This window comes from Schistocerca gregaria, chromosome 11, assembly GCF_023897955.1.
Source record: "Schistocerca gregaria isolate iqSchGreg1 chromosome 11, iqSchGreg1.2, whole genome shotgun sequence".
NCBI lineage: Eukaryota > Metazoa > Arthropoda > Insecta > Orthoptera > Acrididae > Schistocerca > Schistocerca gregaria.
Genome location: NC_064930.1, coordinates 144894277 through 144914841, shown reverse-complemented (window position 1 = coordinate 144914841; position 20565 = coordinate 144894277). Strand labels below are relative to the sequence as shown.

The window sequence follows — 20565 nt, the reverse complement described above, 5'->3', positions numbered from 1 at the left end:
TGCACAGCCTTTTACATTGGTATGACAACAACTAAACTGGCTGAGCGCATGAACAGACACAGACGAACTGTCCGCCTAGGAGACGTCCAATACCCAGTAGCGGAGCATGGCCTCCAGCATAATTCTAGGGACCTAGGAACCTGCTACACCGTATCACCGTATGTGCCATTTGGCTTCTCCCACCCAACACCAGTCCCTCTGAACTGCGGAGATGGGAACTTGAACTCCAGCACATCCTTTCATCCCGCCATCCCCCTGGACTGAACCTACGTTAAACAACCTCACTCCAATTTACTCTTCAGTCTCCTTTTTCCCTCTCCTCTTTAGCCATTCATACATCTTTTCATCCTACACAGTTGTGTTTTTCTTTATACTATATACCTCTTTATTTCTGTATGCCTCCTCTTTGGTTTGAAGCTGGAGAGTACTTAACAGTAGATTATCTTTGGCTTCCCTCTGACAACCATGCCTCGATCCTTGCTACCATCCCTTTTTTCCCTCCCTGTTGCTTCATAACCTGGGTTGTGAGTAACTGAATCCACTTTCCCTCCTTCCCTTTTTCCTCCTCTCTCCTCCCTGACCAAGGAACAAAGTTCCGAAAGCTAGGAATGTAAATTTTCTGTTCTGTTTTGTGTTATCTATCGGTTGTACTGAGCTGAGGTAAGTACTGGCCAGCCCCTGTATCTCTTTGTTAATATTTGTTTCACATCTTTATATGAGTTTTCCATTAATCATTTAGTGTACATAATGAGAGAGTGATATATTAAAAACAAAGATTCCAAGACTTACCAAGCGGGAAAGCGCCGGCAGACAGGCACATGAACAAAACACACAAACACACACACAGAATTACGAGCTTTCGCAACTGGCAGTTGCTTCGTCAGGAAAGAGGGAAGGAGAGGGAAAAATGAAAGGATGTGGGTTTTAAGGGAGAGGGTAAGGAGTCATTCCAATCCCGGGAGCGGAAAGACTTCCCTTAGGGGAAAAAAAGGACAGGTGTACACTCGCACACACACACACACACACATATCCATCCGCACATCTGATTTAGGCAAAAATTTCCTTAAGTGGGAAGTGGTTCTATCTCTGTCACATACATATTTTGCAGAGACAATACTCAAATTAAATTCCAACAGAGTCAAAATCATATATCTAAAAACATAATTTATTCATTTTAGACTCAACCTGACCTTGAAACCAAGTAATTAAGCAAACACAAGTAATGATAAAAAATTACAGTTCTGGTAATAACAAATTGTAGTTATCGAGGGGAGGTTAGAAACTGTAGGTCAGAAATGCACCGTACTAAAGCTACATCCATAAAACGACAGTCAATCAGTAAGGTTGAAGTAGGACATCAGAGTCAACATATGCCCAGATACAATTATGGTGCTAAATTAGGTACAGATGATATCACAGCTGGTAGCTGGACTATTTAAGGGCATACCAGCAGGTGATCTGTAGCCATTCTACTTGAAAATGGCCAAGGAAGCTGGTTTGAAAGCTCATGGCATTTTAACTGCTTCATGTAGCTTTAAGCCTAAGAAATTTTTTTATCAGTGCTGAGTACAGAAAAAAGGGAAGCTGGTAACATGCGGCTGCCCCACCACTGGCCATTGAACTCACCGAGCATCCAGCAGTTGAAGCGCTTGCCCTTGTAGTTCCTGCCCCCCAGCGGCACCTTGATGAAGTACTTGCTGAAACACAGCTTGCAGTGAATCGAGCTTTTCCAGCTCTTCTTGTTGCGGTCGAAATAGGGGAAGCAGTTCGCAATGTAGGCATTAATCTCCGACAGCGTTGCTCTCCTGCCAGACAAACAAAAGGAAACACCTCAGTCCAGATCGTCAAGAGAGGCAGAGGTGATTTTTTGACATCTTTATTATGTATATCTGCCAATTCCCCTATCCATCTTGAACTTGCATAAATGGAGAAATAAATAGCTACCTTGGAGCTGATGAAAACCACTGTTGTCAACATTGTATTATCTTATTTCAATTATTTATAAGCTTACAAATCACAAAATTATGTCATTTTGCAACATTGGAAGCAAAATAACATATGACCAATGAGGCAAAGATGATGTAAAAGCAGACTAGCACAGGAAAAGAAGGCATTCACAGTCAAAAGAAGCATCACACATTGGTCTTAATCTGAGTAAGACATTTTTGGGAATGAACATTTAGAGCAGGTAACTGTACAAGACTGGATCATGGAGAGAGAGTGAGTGAGTGAGTGAGTGAGTGAGTGAGTGAGTGAGTGAGTGAGTGTGGCTGATTCGAGACCCAGGTATCTTACCTCAAATTGATAGAGTATTCTTCTCCGTCATCCCTAAAAATTCGTAATATCACACAACCACTCTGTATGTACAGGGATAGTACAGCAAGAATCCCGATATATCTCAACAACAGCCTACATGAGCTTTGCAAACTGACACTACATTTCTCTGTGAACACCCTTTTCTGGGCTGTAAATATTCTTGGTGAGTGCACAGAGTTGCCCCAAAAAATAACACAAAACAAGAAGAGCGTGAAGCAAAGTCAGGGTTGTCACCAGTTTTCCCAAGTGAAATTCCCTTATATTTCCCCAATCTCCAGACAAGTTTTAGCATTTTTCACTGATGAATTTTGAGATCTAAAGGGTAAATTAAGATTTAAGTTGACAATCGGTCTTTGCAGCTAAAGTACAAGAAACAATAGTGCAAATGGGGAAATATCAAAAACAAACAAACAAACTTGGAAGTAGATACGGTTTCCTGACGTAAACAAAAATCTTAAGTACTAACATCATCAGCTTCTGTAATGAAAAAAAAAAAATAATAATAAATAAATAAACCCGGTACGATACACAATTGGCAACAAAAATACGTATTTCCTTGGAGGTGCAAGACGAATTTAAAATACCCTCACTGGTTTCAGAAATAACCTCAGAAAAATAAGAGTCTAAGGGGGGAAGAATTGTGTAAACCGACAATGTATGTGACTGCCAATAAAACGTTGGTTCTCCAATGTTATTGGTGGTTATTACCCACTGTGTTATATCTATTATTTTACAGGTATTGTGTCATTTTTCTTTCGAGAAATATATGGGTGCATAGCGTACAAACAGCAACAATTTTCTTCTTGTTAGTGTCCATACTTTCTAACATATAAACTACTTCTGAAGTGCCAAAATGTACTTTAACAAATAAAATGTCTATAAAACGCCACACAGTACAATGTACTTGTGGTGAAACAGATAATTGCTGACATCCATCGCCCATCGTCTCTGCTGAGGAGCACCACAGCCCTGGGACCTTGAAAAAACCATACAAACCCACTGCATTACACCACAAAGACCAAGCCTGTGGACACACCAGAGAGCTAGATCTGACAGGCAGGGCCTGCACATTAGTGGGAACTAAATGGCTCGAGGGAGAGGATGTAGATGAAGATGAAATGGGAGATATGATACAGCATGAAGAGTTTGACAGAGCACTGACAGACCCGAGTCGAAAAAAGGCCCTGGGAGTAGACAACATTCCGTTAGAACTACTGACGGCCTTGGGAGAGCCAGTCCTGACAAAACTCTACCGTCTGGTGAGCAAGATGTACGAGACAGGCGAAATACCCTCAGACGTCAAGAAGAATATAATATTCCAATCCCAAAGAAAGCAGGTGTTGACACGTGTGTAAATTACCGAACAATCAGTTTAATAAGTCACAGCTGCAAAATACTAACGCAAATTATTTACAGATGAATGGAAAAACTGGTAGAAGCCGACCTGGGGGAAGATCAGTTTGGATTCCGTAGAAATGTTGGAACATGTGAGGCAATACTGACCTTACGACTTATCTTAGAAGAAAGCTTTTCACAATGTTGATTGGAATACTCCCTTTCAAATTCTGAAGGTGGCAGGGGCAAAATACAGGGAGTGAAAGGCTATTTACAATTTATACAGAAACCAGATGGCAGTTGTAAGAGTCGAGGGACATGAAAGGGAAGCAGTGGTTGGGAAAGGAGTGAGACAGGGTTGTAGCCTCTCCCCGATGTTATTCAATCTGTATATTGAGCAAGCAGTAAAGGAAACAAAAGAAAAATTTGGAGTAGGTATTAAAATTCATGGAGACGAAGTAAAAACTTTGAGGTTCGCCGATGACATTCTAATTCTGTCACAGACGGCAAAGGACTTGGAAGAGCAGTTGAACGGAATGGACAGTGTCTTGAAAGGAGGATATAAGATGAACATTAACAAAAGCAAAACGAGGATAATGGAATGTAGTGGAATTAAGTCGGGTGATGCTGAGGGAATTAGATTAGGAAATGAGACACTTAAAGTAGTAAAGGAGTTTTGCTATTTAGGAAGTAAAATAACTGACGATGGTCGAAGTAGAGAGGATATAAAATGTAGACTGGCAATGGCAAGGAAAGCGTTTCTGAAGAAGAGAAATTTGTTAACATCGAGTATAGATTTAAGTGCCAGGAAGTCCATCATCATCATCATCATCATCATCATCATCATCATCATCATCTAAGACTGATTATGACTTTCGGCGTTCAGTCTGTAGCATAACCCCCCTTACAAAATTCCTCCACGATCCCCTATTCAGTGCTAACATTGGTGCCTCTTCTGGTGTTAAACCTATTACTTCAAAATCATTCTTAACCGAATCCAGGTACCTTCTCCTTGGTCTCCTCCTACCCTCTGCTGCTGAACCCATGAGTCTCTTGGGTAACCTTGCTTCTCCCATGCGTGTAATACGACCCCACCATCTAAGCCTGTTCATCCTGACCGCTACATCTATAGAGTTCATTCCCAGTTTTTCTTTGATTTCCTCATTGTGGACACCCTCCTGCCATTGTTCCCATCTACTGGTACCTGCAATCATCCTAGCTACTTTCATATCCGTAAACTCAACCTTGTTGATAAGGTAACCTGGATCCACCCAGCTTTCGCTCCCATACAACAAAGTTGGTCGAAAGATTGAACGGTGCACAGATAACTTAGTCTCGGTACTGACTTCCTTCTCGCAGAAGAGAGTAGATCGTAGCTGAGCGCTCACTGCATTAGCTTTGCTACACCTCGCTTCCAGTTCTTTCACTATGTTGCCATCCTATGAGAATACGCATCCTATGTACTTGAAACCGTCCACCTGTTCTAACTTTGTTCCTCCTATTTGGCACTCAATCCATTTATATCTCTTTCCCACTGACATTACATGAGATGCTAATCTTCATACCACTGTCCTTACATTTCTCATCTAGCGCTGAAATATCACTTTGCAAACTTTCAATCGAATCTGCCATCACAACTAAGTCATCCGCATATGCGAGACTGCTTATTTTGTGTTCACATATCTTAATCTCACCCAGCCAGTCTATTGTTTTCAACATATGATCCATAAATAATATTAACAACAGTGGAGACAGGTTGCAGCCTTGTCTTACCCCTGAAACTACTCTGAACCATGAACTCAATTTACCGTCAACTCTAACTGCTGTCTGACTATCCATGTAAAGACCTTTAATTCCTTGCAAAAGTTTGCTCCTATTCCATAATCTCGTAGAACAGACAATAACTTCCTCCTAGGAACCCGGTCATATGCCTTTTCTAGATCTATAGAGCATAGATACAATTCCCTGTTCCAATCATAACACTTCTCCATTATTTGCCGTAAGCTAAAGATCTGGTCCTGACATCCTCTAAGAGGCCTAAACCCACACTGATTTTCATCCAGTTGGTCCTCACCTAATACTCACACTTTCCTTTCAACAATACCTGAGAAGATTTTACCCACAACGGCGATTAAAGAGATACCTCTGTCGTTGTTACAATCTTTTCTGTTTCCATGTTTAAAGATTGGTGTGATTACTGCTTTTGTCCAGTCTGATGGAACCTGCCCCGACTCCCAGGCCATTTCAATTATCCTGTGTAGCCATTTAAGACCTGACATTCCACTGTATTTGATGAGTTCTGACTTAATTTCATCCACCCCAGCTGCTTTATTGCACTGCAATCTATTGACCAGTTTCTCCCTCAAATGTGATCCTACTTCCATCATCATTCCTATCCCATTCTACCCCAAATTCTGAAACATTACTGATTGTATTTTCACCTACATTGAGCAACTCTTCAAAATATTCCTTCCATCTGCCAAAGGCATCCACAGGATTCACCAGCAGTTTTCCTGACATGTCCAAAATACTTGTCATTTCCTTCTTATCTCCCTTTCGAAGACTGCTAATTACACTACAGAATGGTTTTTCAGTAGCTTGACCCGAAGTCTCCAACCTGTTTCCAAAGTCTTCCCAAGATTTCTTCTTCAATGCTGCAATTATCTGTTTGGCTTCGTTTCTTTCTTCAAAATAACTTTCTCTGTCTACCTGAGTTCTAGTATGTAGCCATTTTTGATACGCCTTCTTTTTCCTTTTACAGGCTGCCTTGACTGTGTCATTCAACCAAGCTGTTTGCTTCATCCTACTTTTACACACTACTGTTCCAAGACATTCTTTAGCCACTTCTAGTACTGTGTCCCTGTACCTTGTCCATTCCTTTTCCAATGACTGTAATTGACTACATTCGACTAACTGGTACCTTTCTGAAATCGCTGTTATGTACTTGTGCCTGATTTCCTTATCCTGAAGTTTCTCCACTCTTATCCTCCTACATATGGACCTGACCTCCTGCACTTTTGGCCTCACAATTCCAATTTCACTGCAGATTAAATAATGATCAGTGTCATCAAAGAATTCCCTGAATACACTTGTGTCCCTCACAGCCTTCCTGAATTCCTGGTCTGTCATTATATAGTCAATGACAGATCTGGTTCCCTGCCTTACCAAGTATACCAGTGAATGTTCTTATGTTTAAAAAAAAGAGTTTGTGATTCCTAAGCCGATACTGGCACAGAAATCCAAGAGTTGTTTCCCATTCCTGTTGGCCTCCACATCCTCTCCAACTTTACCCATAACCTTTTCATACCCTTCTGTTCGATTTCCAATCCTGGCGTTAAAATCACCCATGAGCAGAACACTGTCCTTGTCCTTTACTCTAACAACTACATCACTGAGTGCCTCATAAAAACTATCCATCTTATCTTGATCTGTCCCTTCACAATGTGAATGTACTGACACAATCCTAATTTTCTTGCTAGACACTGTCAAATCTATCCACATCAGTCGTTGGTTAACATACCTTACTGCAAATACGCTGGGTTCCATTTCTTTCCTGATGTAAAGCCTTACACCCCATTGTGCTATTCCTGCTTTGACTCCTGACAGATAGACCTTGTATTCTCCCACTTCCTCTTCTTGCTCACCCTTTACCCGAATGTCACTAACAGCTAAAACGTCCAGCCCCATCTTACTTGCAGCCTCTGCCAGCTCTACCTTCTTCCCAGAGTAGCCCCCATTGATATTAATAGCTCCCCATCTCATTACCATTTGTTTGCTAAGTTGTATCTTAGGAGTCCCTGGTTTGTCAGTTAGAGGTGGGACTCCGTCACCTCCAAAGGTCCGAGGCATTTTGCTCTGAATGTTGCCAGCATCATATTTAAAGAACCAGGGAAGCAGGTTCCTAGCCTTACTTGCCCCGAGTCCCATTGGGTTTTACCCCTAACGGCTGAAGGACTAACCGGCGGATTTGGTAGTCTTTGCCGTATGAGCACAAAGGTGACCACGACTCAGAATATGTCCGAGATGCCCAGACTTATTCCAAAGTAACTGGTATCCCGACTGTCGGGACCACTTACTTGGCCACTCATACGTTGCCCGTGGTTCATGAACTAGGACATGACTACAGGAACCCACACCATGAACCACAAATGACAGGAAGTCATTTCTGAAAGTATTTGTATGGAGTGTATCCATGTATGGAAGTGAAACATGGACGATAAATAGTTTGGACAAGAAGAGAATAAAAGCTTTCGAAATGTGGTGCTACAGAAGAATGCTGAAGATTTGATGGGTAGATCACATAACTAATGAGGAGGTATTGAATAGGATTGGGGAGAAGAGGAGTTTGTGGCACAACTTGACTAGAAGAAGGGATTGATTGGTAGGACATGTTCTGAGGCATCAAGGGATCACCAATTTAGCATTTGAGGGCAGCGTGGAGAGTAAAAATCGTAGAGGGAAACGAAGAGATGAGTACACTAAGCAGACTCAGAAGGATGTAGGCTGCAGTAAGTACTGGGAGTTGAAGAAGCTTGCACAGGATAGAGTAGCACGGACAGCTGCATAAAACCAGCCTCAGGACTGAAGACAACAACAACAACAACAACAACAACAACAACAACACAAATGGCTCGAGATTTGCAGGCCCGATCCATCGATCCATTACAGATACCCGCAAGAAATGGCCTGCGGTTTTGGCCCACTGTGGAAATCCACTCGTGTGGCTATCTACTCACAAGTCACGGACAGCATGTTGATGAAATGAGACCACGATGATCAATCCGTGCAACAGATAACTAGTTCAAATACTCTGAGAATCAATAATAATGTGGACAGAAGATGATTGCCGAGTCACAGACAGGCACGTAGAAAACACATGACAAACTCTCACAACTAAATTTTCAGCCATAGCTTTTTCAGAAAACAAGAACACACACAAACACACTCAGACACATCTCACGCACACACAACTGCCGTCTCCAGCCTCTGCGTCTACAGTCTCTGAGAATCGGATCCGAGCAAACCACTCCTCATGCCTCCCTGCCTCTCGTCGGCAGCTTCTAGGCTAGCTGTAGGGCGTAGTGGCAGTGTTGAGTGCAAGCTGAGGGGAGCGCTGGAAGGGGAGAAGCTCTAGGAATGAGAGAGTAGGGAAGTGTGCAAGTACTCAGCTGCACCCAGCCAGCGACGATGTGTGACACTTCAGTGAACAAACAATTTCATCTACTGAGACAAAAATGAGATTTTTTCCAATGTTTCTTTTTTTCCATATTTCCCTTACATTTCCCCGATTTGTTTGAAATTCCGATTTCCAGGATCTGTGGCAACCCTGAAAGTAAAAAAAGCCATTGTGTTTCATTGTTGGAGACAGTGGACAGTTTGCTTACTGTGAAGGCTGCAGCTTTCAGTTTCTGCTCTATACCTGGATTGAGAAACTTCCAAGTTGACCTTCCATTTACCCTAAGCCCTAAAAAAATGTTAAATAGTCAATTTTCAGTGTGTTTCATCATCACAGGACAGTAAATTTCATATTTACACCAGTTCCACGACAGAGTGTGTAGGCCTTGTGTTTCATTACTGTTCTCTAAAAGCTGCATCCAACTGACGTAGCACCAGCATTATTTACATCACATCTTGCATAATAACACTTGTGAAACAGCAGAGATAAATTTTTCTCAATCCTCTGACATGTATGCTAGTGGATCATTGATACATGGCAAGAAAAGCAATGAGTCCAGAACAGAACCTGTGGCACACACCACTTAACACGACCACAGTCAGTTTCAAACATCTTCCCCATTTGTCAATACTGAAAGACAACTATCTGCTTCCTACAGTCCGCCTGTGAAGTTAACCTTGTTGTGCATTTTTCTCTAATCCCTTAACGTTATAACTTAGACAAGTGTCACATGGAGCCACACAATCAACTGCTTTTGTTAAATCGAGGAAAATGCGAGACATGTGCGACAATTAAGAGTAATCAATTGCTTAAAAACTGAAGATACGCGAATTCACAGATGTACATAAACACTGTTTTCTGGCAAAGTCACATTTGCTCTCAATGCACTTTGTGAGCCACAGGGATAAGCCTCCCAACGTCTCTGTCAGAAAAACCCCCTCCTGCTCTCTCTTTGGCACACTGACTGACAAAACTCTGTACCTCACTGTCGACAGAAATCGTTTCCACCCAGAAACAATTTCAGAGAGATGAAAAGAAGAAAATCTGAAGGTGCCAGACTAGAGCTGAGAGAGGAACGGTCGATGGCATTCCAACGAAATGAATCGTAAAGTTACTTTGTAGCGTCGGCTGAGTGCACTGTCGTGCGACACGTGCCCTTCGTTAACATTCCTCTTCTTTTGACATACATCAAACTCTGCAGTTTTTTTACAGTTCACCAGTGCCACACAGAACAGTTTCGCCTAAGGCTAAAGTTCAATGAGGAGAATCTCTATACAGTTCCAAATCCAAATGCCAGAGGTAAGGCTTTTTTGGGCTGAACCAAGAGTTTTCTCCCAATGGTGAGGAGGGATCTCATCACTGCACTGATTGTCTTCTCACATGAGGAATGTAGATGGCCAACCACATTTAATCACCAGTCACAATGCAGTCAAGGAATTTGTCACCTTCCAGTTCGAAGAACCCAAGAAACTCCCACGAAGATGTGCTTACGTTGACTTCTGCATTTATCTCTGAACAGTTTCGGTATCCACCTCTCACACAGTTTTCGAAAACTAAGTGTGTCAGTAATGATTACGTGCAGAACAGGTGTGGAAATGTTGTGCTCATTTCGACCACAGGCAATCAAAAGTGAGGTAAGCTTGAGGCTCTGTTCATTACGAACATTCCTTCTGTGAGCTTTAAACTCACAACATAGCTTACACGTGTTACTGTGATTCATCGCTTCACCCCCATAAACTGTTCAGATTTCGTTAAATATATGGTACTACATGTTACCTTTGCAAGGAAAAATCAGATTACACTTGCCACTTCACAGCTGATGGAATTCAGAACACACACACACCCATTTCAACATGGCACTACAACAAAAGGCATACTGGAGTGCCTTACAATGGCAACACTCGCCCTTACATGAAGTGCTGCCAAAATTACCAGAGAGAGAGAGAGAGAGAGAGAGAGAGAGAGAGAGAGAGAGAGAGAGAGAGAGAGAGAGAGAGAGAGAAAATCGCTTTTAGCACGAGAGGCGCAGTTCTCAATTTCCGGACATACCTCATACTCTCCTCAACCTACTGTGAAAGCCCTGATAGTGCTTCACACAGAGAAGGAAAAAAGAATGTCATTTTCTGTGCTCACTCCTCTCCTGAAGCCAAACTGCAATTCTGACAAGAAATTATGTACATCAAGATGTTCCACAGCTCTCTTTTACATTGTTTTCCCAGCAAAACAAGTTTCATATTTTGCCAATAATTGTGGAGGAGCTTCAGAAGTGGCATAAATTAAATACATACATATGTAAGGAAAACAAACATTAACATAATCAGTGTCAATATAACACTTAGTTGCACGAACTGTGTAAAGCAAGTGGACTTCCTACAAGAGGAAACAGTTGCTAATGTACAGCAGCAAAAGATTAATAAACTGGTAAGTATAGAGAACTGCTCTATATGGGTGTGAAACAAGTATAACAAGATTTAACAGGGAGTGTTGTTGATCAGATGCACTGATCCAGTAGAGTTATGACATCCCCTATCAACACAGTGTAAAAGAACGCCCAATAAAGAACACAAACAAAGTCAGGATGGAACGATTGGAAACATTACGTCATTAGTCACAGATGAAAACTGCAGTTGATACGATGGTGAAAGAAAAGAATCAGATGGATATGACTAGATATGAGAAATACAAGATGTAAAAACAGTGACGGATTTAACGTCAATTTTGGGGACTGCGAAGTAGATGAAGTGGAGCAGTTCTACTATCTTGGAAACAAATTAATGCAGAAGACAGAAAAGAGGACACAAAAGGCAAACTAGCATATACAAAGAGGGCACTCCTCGATAAAAGAAGCCTGCTGTAGTTTGAGTCAAAAATTTGTGGTGATGTACATGTAGAGCACAGTATGCAAGGAAGTGAATGATGGACTCTGGGGACAGTGGAGTAGAAGAAGGGAGTGGATGTATTTGAGGTGTGGAGCTATAAATGGATGAAAATTAAGTGGATTGGTAACATGAGGAATGAGGAGCTTCTCTGCAGAAAAAGTGAGCAGAGGAAAGTGGAAAACATTGACAAGAAAAAGAAGAAGAAGAAGAAGAAGAAGAAGAACAGAAAGATAAAACATGTTAAGGCACCAAGTAGTAACTTCCATGGTAATTGGGGGGGGGGGGGGGGGGGTATTTGTAGACAGTAGGAACTGCATAGGTCGAAAGTTATTTGAAAGCCGAGTTGCTGCTGATGGTGTTAAGACAGAGAAGTTATACTGATAGGATGTGGATAGCAGAAAAATAAAATAATAAAGGAATACCTCCAAACAAACATACGGTTGATGACCAAAACAGCACTAAATTATATTTAATATAAAAGTAAAATACGACAGGTGGTGCCAAACTAAAGAGGCGTGTGTACAGGATGGTCACATTCGTGACTGCAGCAGTGCTACCAACCTGTGCGGTGACTTCATTATGGCCATAGCAATGAGCTCCTCGTACTGGAATGGCGGCTTTCTGACGGCAGCACTGGCCGAGCCAGTGTCCCCAGAGGGCTGCTCCTCCCCCGCTCCATTGGCAGAACTGCCCACAGCGCTTTCCCTCCGATCGTTACCCGTGTCACCACACGGGGAAATAAGAGTAGCGGCACCGTCTGTCGAAGTCTTCACGTCCGACACCGGGATGTCGTCCTCGCGGGAGATGCCACCGGGGTGGGACGAGTCTGGGGCTGCCCGATCGGTGCTGTCAATCTCAGAGGCCGAGAGGCTGGCCGAGGTTGCGGTGGCAGCACTGTTACGACATTACAGAGACAGTGTTCAATCATTAAAGATTTCGGGAGCTCTATATTGTTTAAGGAAAGACATTCAAATGAAAGTACAAAGGATACTTGAAACTGAGATCAAAATTAAAAATTCACTACAAGATGGAAAAAAGCAGGAACCTTCAGTCCACGGAGAGACTAACCGACCACGTAATTGACAGTCACAGTGGACCGACACTCCCGATTAAAGGTGGTGATGTGAAATGTCTCTTACATCACCCTATCACACACCAAAACATATGCATGTTACTGCTGTTGACACTATTTCAAGAAAATAGATTAATTCAACTGGGTGCAACTTCTCACATAAGCAGACAACCATAAATAATTATTATCGCTTATTGTATTCAGTTCACCAAACAGGTATCGCATCTTGTGACCCTCACCAAAGAAAATGTGACGCCTGGGTACATTCCATAGAGTCCACAAACTACATGTGTTACCTTCCAGCCTACTGACTACAAAATGCAGCATTCAGAGGAGGAGTTAAGATAAAATCTCAGTGACATCCTGTGGAGACTTGGGAAGAGAATGGAGACGTGCAGAGATAACAGAGGACTTTGTTGTGCTGTCGGATGAAACTCTCAGTGTTGTTTCCATCCTACATCTGCATCCTCTATCCCACCCAGTACTTTCAGCAAACATCTCCTCCACTATGGCCAATGAACATCCTCCTTTTATAGCCATTACTGACCAGTGTGAAATGTTCGAAATGAATCTGCAATTAACAGAAGTGACAGTCACAATTGTGTTTCTTTCAGGCAAGAACACGGAAAAATGATGACTATTCCAGTCTGTCAATTTTGTACTTATTTATCATCCATTTGGTAGTACTGATTATCCTTTACTAAACAGCATTCAATTAAGTTTTGTATCTTCTGAATTGTTTATTAAATACAATCAATTACTTGCGTATTTCTATCAAAGTTTTGGTTGTGTATTTATTCACTGTTTCTCTTGATAACCTGTACTATCGTTTAGTTAAGGTTTGGGATACCATCAAATTCCTGTTAAACACAATATAAAATTGGGGTTTAGGAATGTCACAAAATTATTTAGGATCTTTTATATTTCTTGTATTCATAACTTTAAAATATGCTTTTTCTTTCAATGTATTTATGATAAGTGTATACAATTTCTCCTCAATGCTGTATGCACACTTCAGGTAATAACTGCATAATTTAAATTTTACTTCTGGCTCTGGCAGCAAAACACTTATAGATGAGGATTTTTTGTCATGATAAACTTCAGTTTCAAAAACGCTCACTTCTGAACAAATGTTAATATGCAGAGCTATTGAATTTGAGAGCAAGAATATGCATCACATTAACTGGAGATTATTGTATTTGTTTACGAAATTACACTCTGTGGTCGACACACTACTTCCAGTGCCTGCTGCAGTATGCGAAGCAGTTTGCATCTTTCCTGTGTTAATGTTTATGAAGAAATAAAAAAGTGAGCTGAGTAAAATTCTTTGATTACAGCACACGAGCAAATCTATCTTAACATCAGCATAAAACAGCATTTTTGCGACTGTCGAAAGAACAGATACCATCCAGATACAATATATTATACCCCAGACAGCGTAATGATATTTCAGCGCTATGCACCACAGCATCCCAACACTTGCAGGAAAACAAGTGGGATAATGGTATAGGGGCTCCTACTCTGTAGTGTGCAGCATATGGAGACTTCGCTCAGATGGGGAACGTGCTCGGATGGCCACAATAGTTAAGGCAACTACTCACGTGAAGGGTGAAATGAGTGTGTGACTCACAGTGCGGCACAAATTCTTCATCTGTCCCCGTTGGGTTCAGGGAACGTCCCATTGCAGCTAAATGTCAGAAATTTCTTTCATCACATAATATTAAAGTATTATGATTAATACCATATAGATGAAAGTGAGAACACACACTACGCAGCAAAAGTGGAAGTAGTTATTCGTGGTGCATATAACACTTTATCTATAATAATGGCAGGGGCACTTCGACTTTTTGTGGCAGTGGCCCATAACAGTCCAGCAACTCATGACTACATCCACATCCACATCCACATCCACATCCACATCCACATCCACATCCACATCCACATCCACATCCACATCCACATCCACATCCACATACTCCGCAATCCATCATACAGTGCGTGGCGGAGGGTACCTCGTACCACAACTGGCATCTTTTCTCCCTGTTCCACTCCCAAACAGAACGAGGGAAAAATGACTGCCTATATGCCTCTGTACGAGCCGTAATCTCTCTTATCTTATCTTTGTGGTCTTCCCGCGAAATGTAAGTTGGCGGCAGTAAAATTGTACTGCAGTCAGCCTCAAATGTTGGTTCTCTGAATTTCCTCAGTAGTGATTCACAAAAAGAACACCACCTTCCTTCTAGAGACACCCACCCGAGTTCCTGAAGCATTTCCGCAACACTTGTGTGATGATCAAACCTACCAGTAACAAACCTAGCAGCCCGCCTCTGAATTCCTTCTATGTCTTCACTCAATCCGACCCGATAGGGATCCCAAACGCTCAAGCAGTGCTCGAGAATTGGTCGTATTAGTGTTTTATAAGCGGTCTCCTTTACAGATGAACCACATCTTCCCAAAATTCTACCAATGAATCGAAGACGACTATCCGCCTTCCCCACAACTGCCATTACACGCTTGTCCCACTTCATATCGCTCTGCAATGTTATGGCCAAATATTTAATCGACGTGACTGTGTCAAGCGCTACACTACTAATGGAGTATTCAAACATTACAGGATTCTTTTTCCTATTCATCTGCATTAATTTACATTTATCTATATTTAGAGTTAGCTGCCATTCTTTACACCAATCACAAATCCTGTCCAAGTCATCTTGGACTGGGGAGAACGGCAAATACCCCACTGTTCTCATGCAGTTGTGCAGTGTACATGCAAATAGTGACAAGAAATATTACAGAACATAAAATAATACATATATTACAATGAGACAGTGATGAAGACAAACGTTTCATGATAAATGTCAGATGGACATGTTATTTTTAATTTTTCTCTCCAGAGGTCAGGGTTAACTAAATGTGCCTGTCTGAACACCATATAACTACACAAATGGAAAATGTAAATATTAATGGGTATAAACTAGCAACTTATTTTTGTAGAGACAATATGGAGAAAGGAGGAGCTGCCATTTATGTTAAGGGGGAACATGGTTTTAAAAACATAGAAACCGCAAAATTCTGTGTAGAACAGCACATTGAAGTATGCGCTTGTGAGCTTGAATTGGACAGTAGTAAATTCATAATTGTGACTGTGTATAGGTCCCCACTTGGAAATTTTCAAATGTTTCTTAAAAACCTAGATCTCTTGCTGTGTTATCTGTCAGAAAAAGGAAAACACATTATCATTTGTGGAGATTTTAACGTAGATTTTCTTAAACACTCAAGCAAGAAGAACGACCTTGAACAATTACTTTGCTCTTACAATCTGACATCAGTCATTGATTTTCCTACTCGTATTGTACAAGACAGTAGCACCCTGATAGATAACATTTTCATAGACCAAGATAAATTAAAAGAAGTAAGCACCTATCCTATTAAGGACGGGCTTTCTGATCACGATGCACAGCTACTTTCAATTCATGACTTTGCTCCATACAGTAATGTGAAAAAAAAAAAAAATAAAATAAAATAATACGCCCAATTAACCATATAACAATTCAACAATTTAAGGAAAGCTTGAAACGGGTAGACTGGGAGGATGTTTATCGGGAACCTGATGCAAATGTTAAATTTAACTTATTCCATGATAAACTTGTGGGTATATTTGAAAGCAGTTTTCCTAAGAAATTAGTGAATCATAATTCAAATAAACTTGATAAAAAAACATGGCTGACTAAAGGGATTAAAATTTCTTGTAGCCGGAAATGGGAACTATACCAAGACACTAGAATAAGTCGAGATGAAGATAAGCTCAACCATTATAAGAAATATTGTAATATACTAAGGAAAGTTATAAAAAAATCCTGAAGTATGTGTATCAAGTCTGAGATTAGCACCTCTGATGACAAAATTAAAACAATATGGAATATAGTTAAAAGGGAAACAGGGCAACCAAGGTCACAGGACAACAGTATTACTGTTCAGCACAATGAAAAGCTTGTAAATGAAAAATCACAGGTTGAAAATATTTTTAATAATCATTTTATAAATGTAGTGGAAAATATAGGCACTAGCTGCTCACCAGATAGGGCAGAACTCTATATGAAAGAGGCATTCCCGGTGCAAACAAATGAAATTGAAATTCTACCCACCTCACCGTCTGAAATTAAGAAAATAATAAATTCACTTAAGAATAAAAACTCACATGGAACTGATGGTATCTCCAATAGAATACTAAAATCTTGTCCACACCTGATAAGTCGAGTTCTTAGCCACATATGTAATAGCTCATTGAATCAGGGAATATTTCCTGACAGATTGAAATAAGCCATAGTTAAACCCTTGTATAAAAAAGGTGACAAGACAGACGTCAACAATTATCGTCCTATTTCACTTCTGACATCCTTCTCAAAAGTGTTTGAAAAAGTAATGTACTCAAGAGTAACTTTACACATAAATGGGAATAACGTTTTAACAAAATGTCAGTTCGGTTTTCAGAAAGGTGTTTCAACAGATAGTGCTATACATGCTTTCACTGATCAAATTTTAAATGCTCTGGATAGTAGAACATCACCAATTGGGATTTTCTGTGATCTCTCTAAGGCTTTTGATTGTGTGGATCATGAAATCCTCTTAGATAAGCTGAAGTACTATGGAATGAATAGTTCAGTACACAGATGGTTCACTTCATATTTAACTGGTAGAATGCAGAAGGTTGAAACAGTAAACCCACATAGTACACAAAGGGCATCAGATTATTCAGACTGGGGATGTATCAAGAATGGGGTGCCACAGGGTTCTGTCTTGGGGCCTTTATTGTTTTTAATATATGTTAATGACTTGCCTAATTATATTCATGAAGATGCAAACTTGGTTCTCTTTGCAGATGACACAAGTATTGTAATCAAGCCTAAAAAGCAAGAATCAGCTGAGGAAAATGCAAATAATGTTTTTCAAAGAGTTATTAGGTGGTTTTCCGCAAATGGACTTCCATTGAACTTTGAAAAAACACTGTACATACAGTTCAGTACAGGGAAAGGCATAACACTGGAAATAAATATAGAGTGTGGGGGAAAATCTTTAGCTAAAGCAGAGTGTTCAAAATTTCTGGGTGTCTGTATTGATCAGAATTTAAACTGGAAGACACACATTGACAATCTACTGAAACGATTGAGCTCAGCTACCTATGCTGTTAGTGTCATTGCAAATTTTGGAGACAAGCACATCAGTAAGTTAGCTTACCATGCATATTTTCATTCGTTGCTTTTTTACGGAATCATCTTTTGGGGCAATTCATCACTAAGAAAGAACGTATTTATTGCACAAAAACGTGTTATCAGAGTAATATCTGGAGCTCATCCAAGATCATCTTGTAGACAATTATTTAAAGAATTAGGGATATTGCCAGTAGCTTCACAATATATATACAGCCTAATGAAATTTGTTGTTAGTAACCCAGATCACTTCAGAATTAATAGCACAGTCCACAGCTACAATACTAGGAGACAGGGTGACCTTCACTACCGTTCATTGAATTTGACATTGGCACAAAAGGGGGTGAATTATACTGCCACAAAGATTTTGGTCACTTGCCAAACAATATCAAAAGTCTGACAGACAACCAATCGGCATTCAAAAGTAAGTTAAGGGAATTCCTGAATGACAACTCCTCCTACTCCATAGATGAATTTTTAGACGTAGGCTAAAGAAATACAGTAAGTATTAACAATTGTACCATATATAAGACTAGAAAGATTATTTGGGATAAATGAATGTTATGTACTTTGACACGTTCCACATCATTATGAAAGAATTGTGTTCATGATCCATGGAACAACCCAACCCCAACCCCAACCCCAACCCCAACCCCAACCCCAACCCCAACCACAACCACAACCACAACCACAACCACAAACACAACCACAAACACAACCACAAACACAACCACAAACACAACCACAAACACAACCACAAACACAACCACAAACACAACCACAAACACAAACACAAACAAACAAACAAACAAACAAACAAACAAACAAAGCAGTGTGGTCTTACAGATGAAAGCAATGTCACATTGATGAGGGGCAGATTACACAGGATGTAATGTGCCCGATTTAGAATAGGATCCATGATGCGCTAACATAAATTTTACAGTGAAAGAGTATAGTGTGCTTGAATTGCAACAAAGTGAACATCCTCCTTTTTCTTAATTTGCTACTAAATATTTTATAATGAATAATTCATTGGTGCCAAATGCTAACTAATCAGAGACTTTACAAAATTATTGTCAGAACTTGAAACTAAAATACACTCTGCTGAATCAACAAAGAGCTATACCTACAAAATATATGCATACACTGCACTGAATGACAATTACCACAATTACGACCACGAAGCAGAGAGTAATGTTGCCCGCTGAAGTCACAGAACTTAAATTAGGGGAGTCTTATGCTAGTTGCACTAATATATTTTCCTTTTTAATTCTATACTAGCTGTTACGTTAAGCTTCACTAGCAAATCAGTAGTTCGTTATGATGGGTAATTGTGAGTATGTAACGTATTGTACATGCAATCATGTCAACTACCCACACATCTCTACCTGTTGTGGTAAGCAAATCTCATAATGTGCACACCCTGCCCCGCCTCTTTCAACTGCGACAATACACAAGGAACCAGTATGCGCAGTATCAATGCTGAGCAGCACATACGGAGTGATACAATTATCTGTTCATTATATATGTCTTCATTGTTGTTGTTGTCTTCAGTCCTGAGACTGGTTTGATGCAGCTCTCCATGCTACTCTATCCTGTGCAAGCTGCTTCATCTCCCAGTACCCACTGCAACCTACATCCTTCTGAATCTGCTTAGTGTACTCATATCTCGGTCTCCCTCTACGATTTTTACCCTCCACGCTGCCCTCCAATGCTAAATTTGTGATCCCTTGATGCCTCAAAACATGTCCTACCAACCGATCCCTTCTTCTAGTCAAGTTGTGCCACAAACTTCTCTTCTCCCCAATCCTATTCAATACCTCCTCATTAGTTACGTGATCTATCCACCTTATCTTCAGTATTCTTCTGTAGCATTATGCAGCAAATTTAATTACTTTTTAAAATCGTTTACATTCACTGAGGTAAAGCTGATCCATTCCTTACTGCACCCTTTTATGAGACACTTTTTTTTACACTCTAAAGTAGTTTATGTTCTTTCTCAGGGTTCAAGCTACCTGCATACCAAATTTCATCACAATTGGTTCAGGAGTTCAGTAACGAAAATGTAACCGACAGAGTTACTTTCACATTTTATTCCACACTAGCCATTAGCTGCAGTGCAGGCCAGTAATAACTGTTCAGCATGACTTTCATACTGGCTACAGTGTGGATCCTCCTACAGCACAGAGTATTAGACAATGACACGAACAATTCTGAGAAACAGGCTCTCTGTCTAAAGGCAAACTGCTGGGCTGTCCCCGAGTGTCTGACAGTTTCACGAGGAGTCTGCAGAAATTTGTTTGCCGTGCAGTTTGACAGCTCCATATTCTCTCTCTGTCTGTCTGGCATGTGTTGCATCACTGTTTATGCATGAAACCATACAAAACACAGCTACTGCAGTAATTTCGTTCTTGGCAAGGTGAAGGGTGTCAGTTTTCTTCCACACTTAGTGTTTAGAGTGACGAGGCAACATCCCATTTAAATGGAAAAGTTAACCGTCACGATGTGAGAATATGGGGTACGGAAAAAACCACATGAAGTTGTACAACACGAGTGGGACTCTCAAAAATTTAATGTGTT

The 20565-nt window shown here is 40.6% G+C and overlaps 1 protein-coding gene across 1 annotated transcript in view; it reads right to left on the bottom strand.

Annotated features, from left to right (window-relative positions):
* Positions 1-20565, bottom strand: part of LOC126295266 (uncharacterized) — a 710311-nt gene that overhangs the window by 367137 nt on the left and 322609 nt on the right. The window contains exons 29-30 of the mRNA XM_049987689.1: positions 12268-12600; positions 1627-1805 (exon numbers count right to left, since the gene is read on the bottom strand). Coding sequence (XP_049843646.1) covers positions 1627-1805; positions 12268-12600 — 512 coding nt within the window. The remainder of the gene's footprint in view (positions 1-1626; positions 1806-12267; positions 12601-20565) is intronic.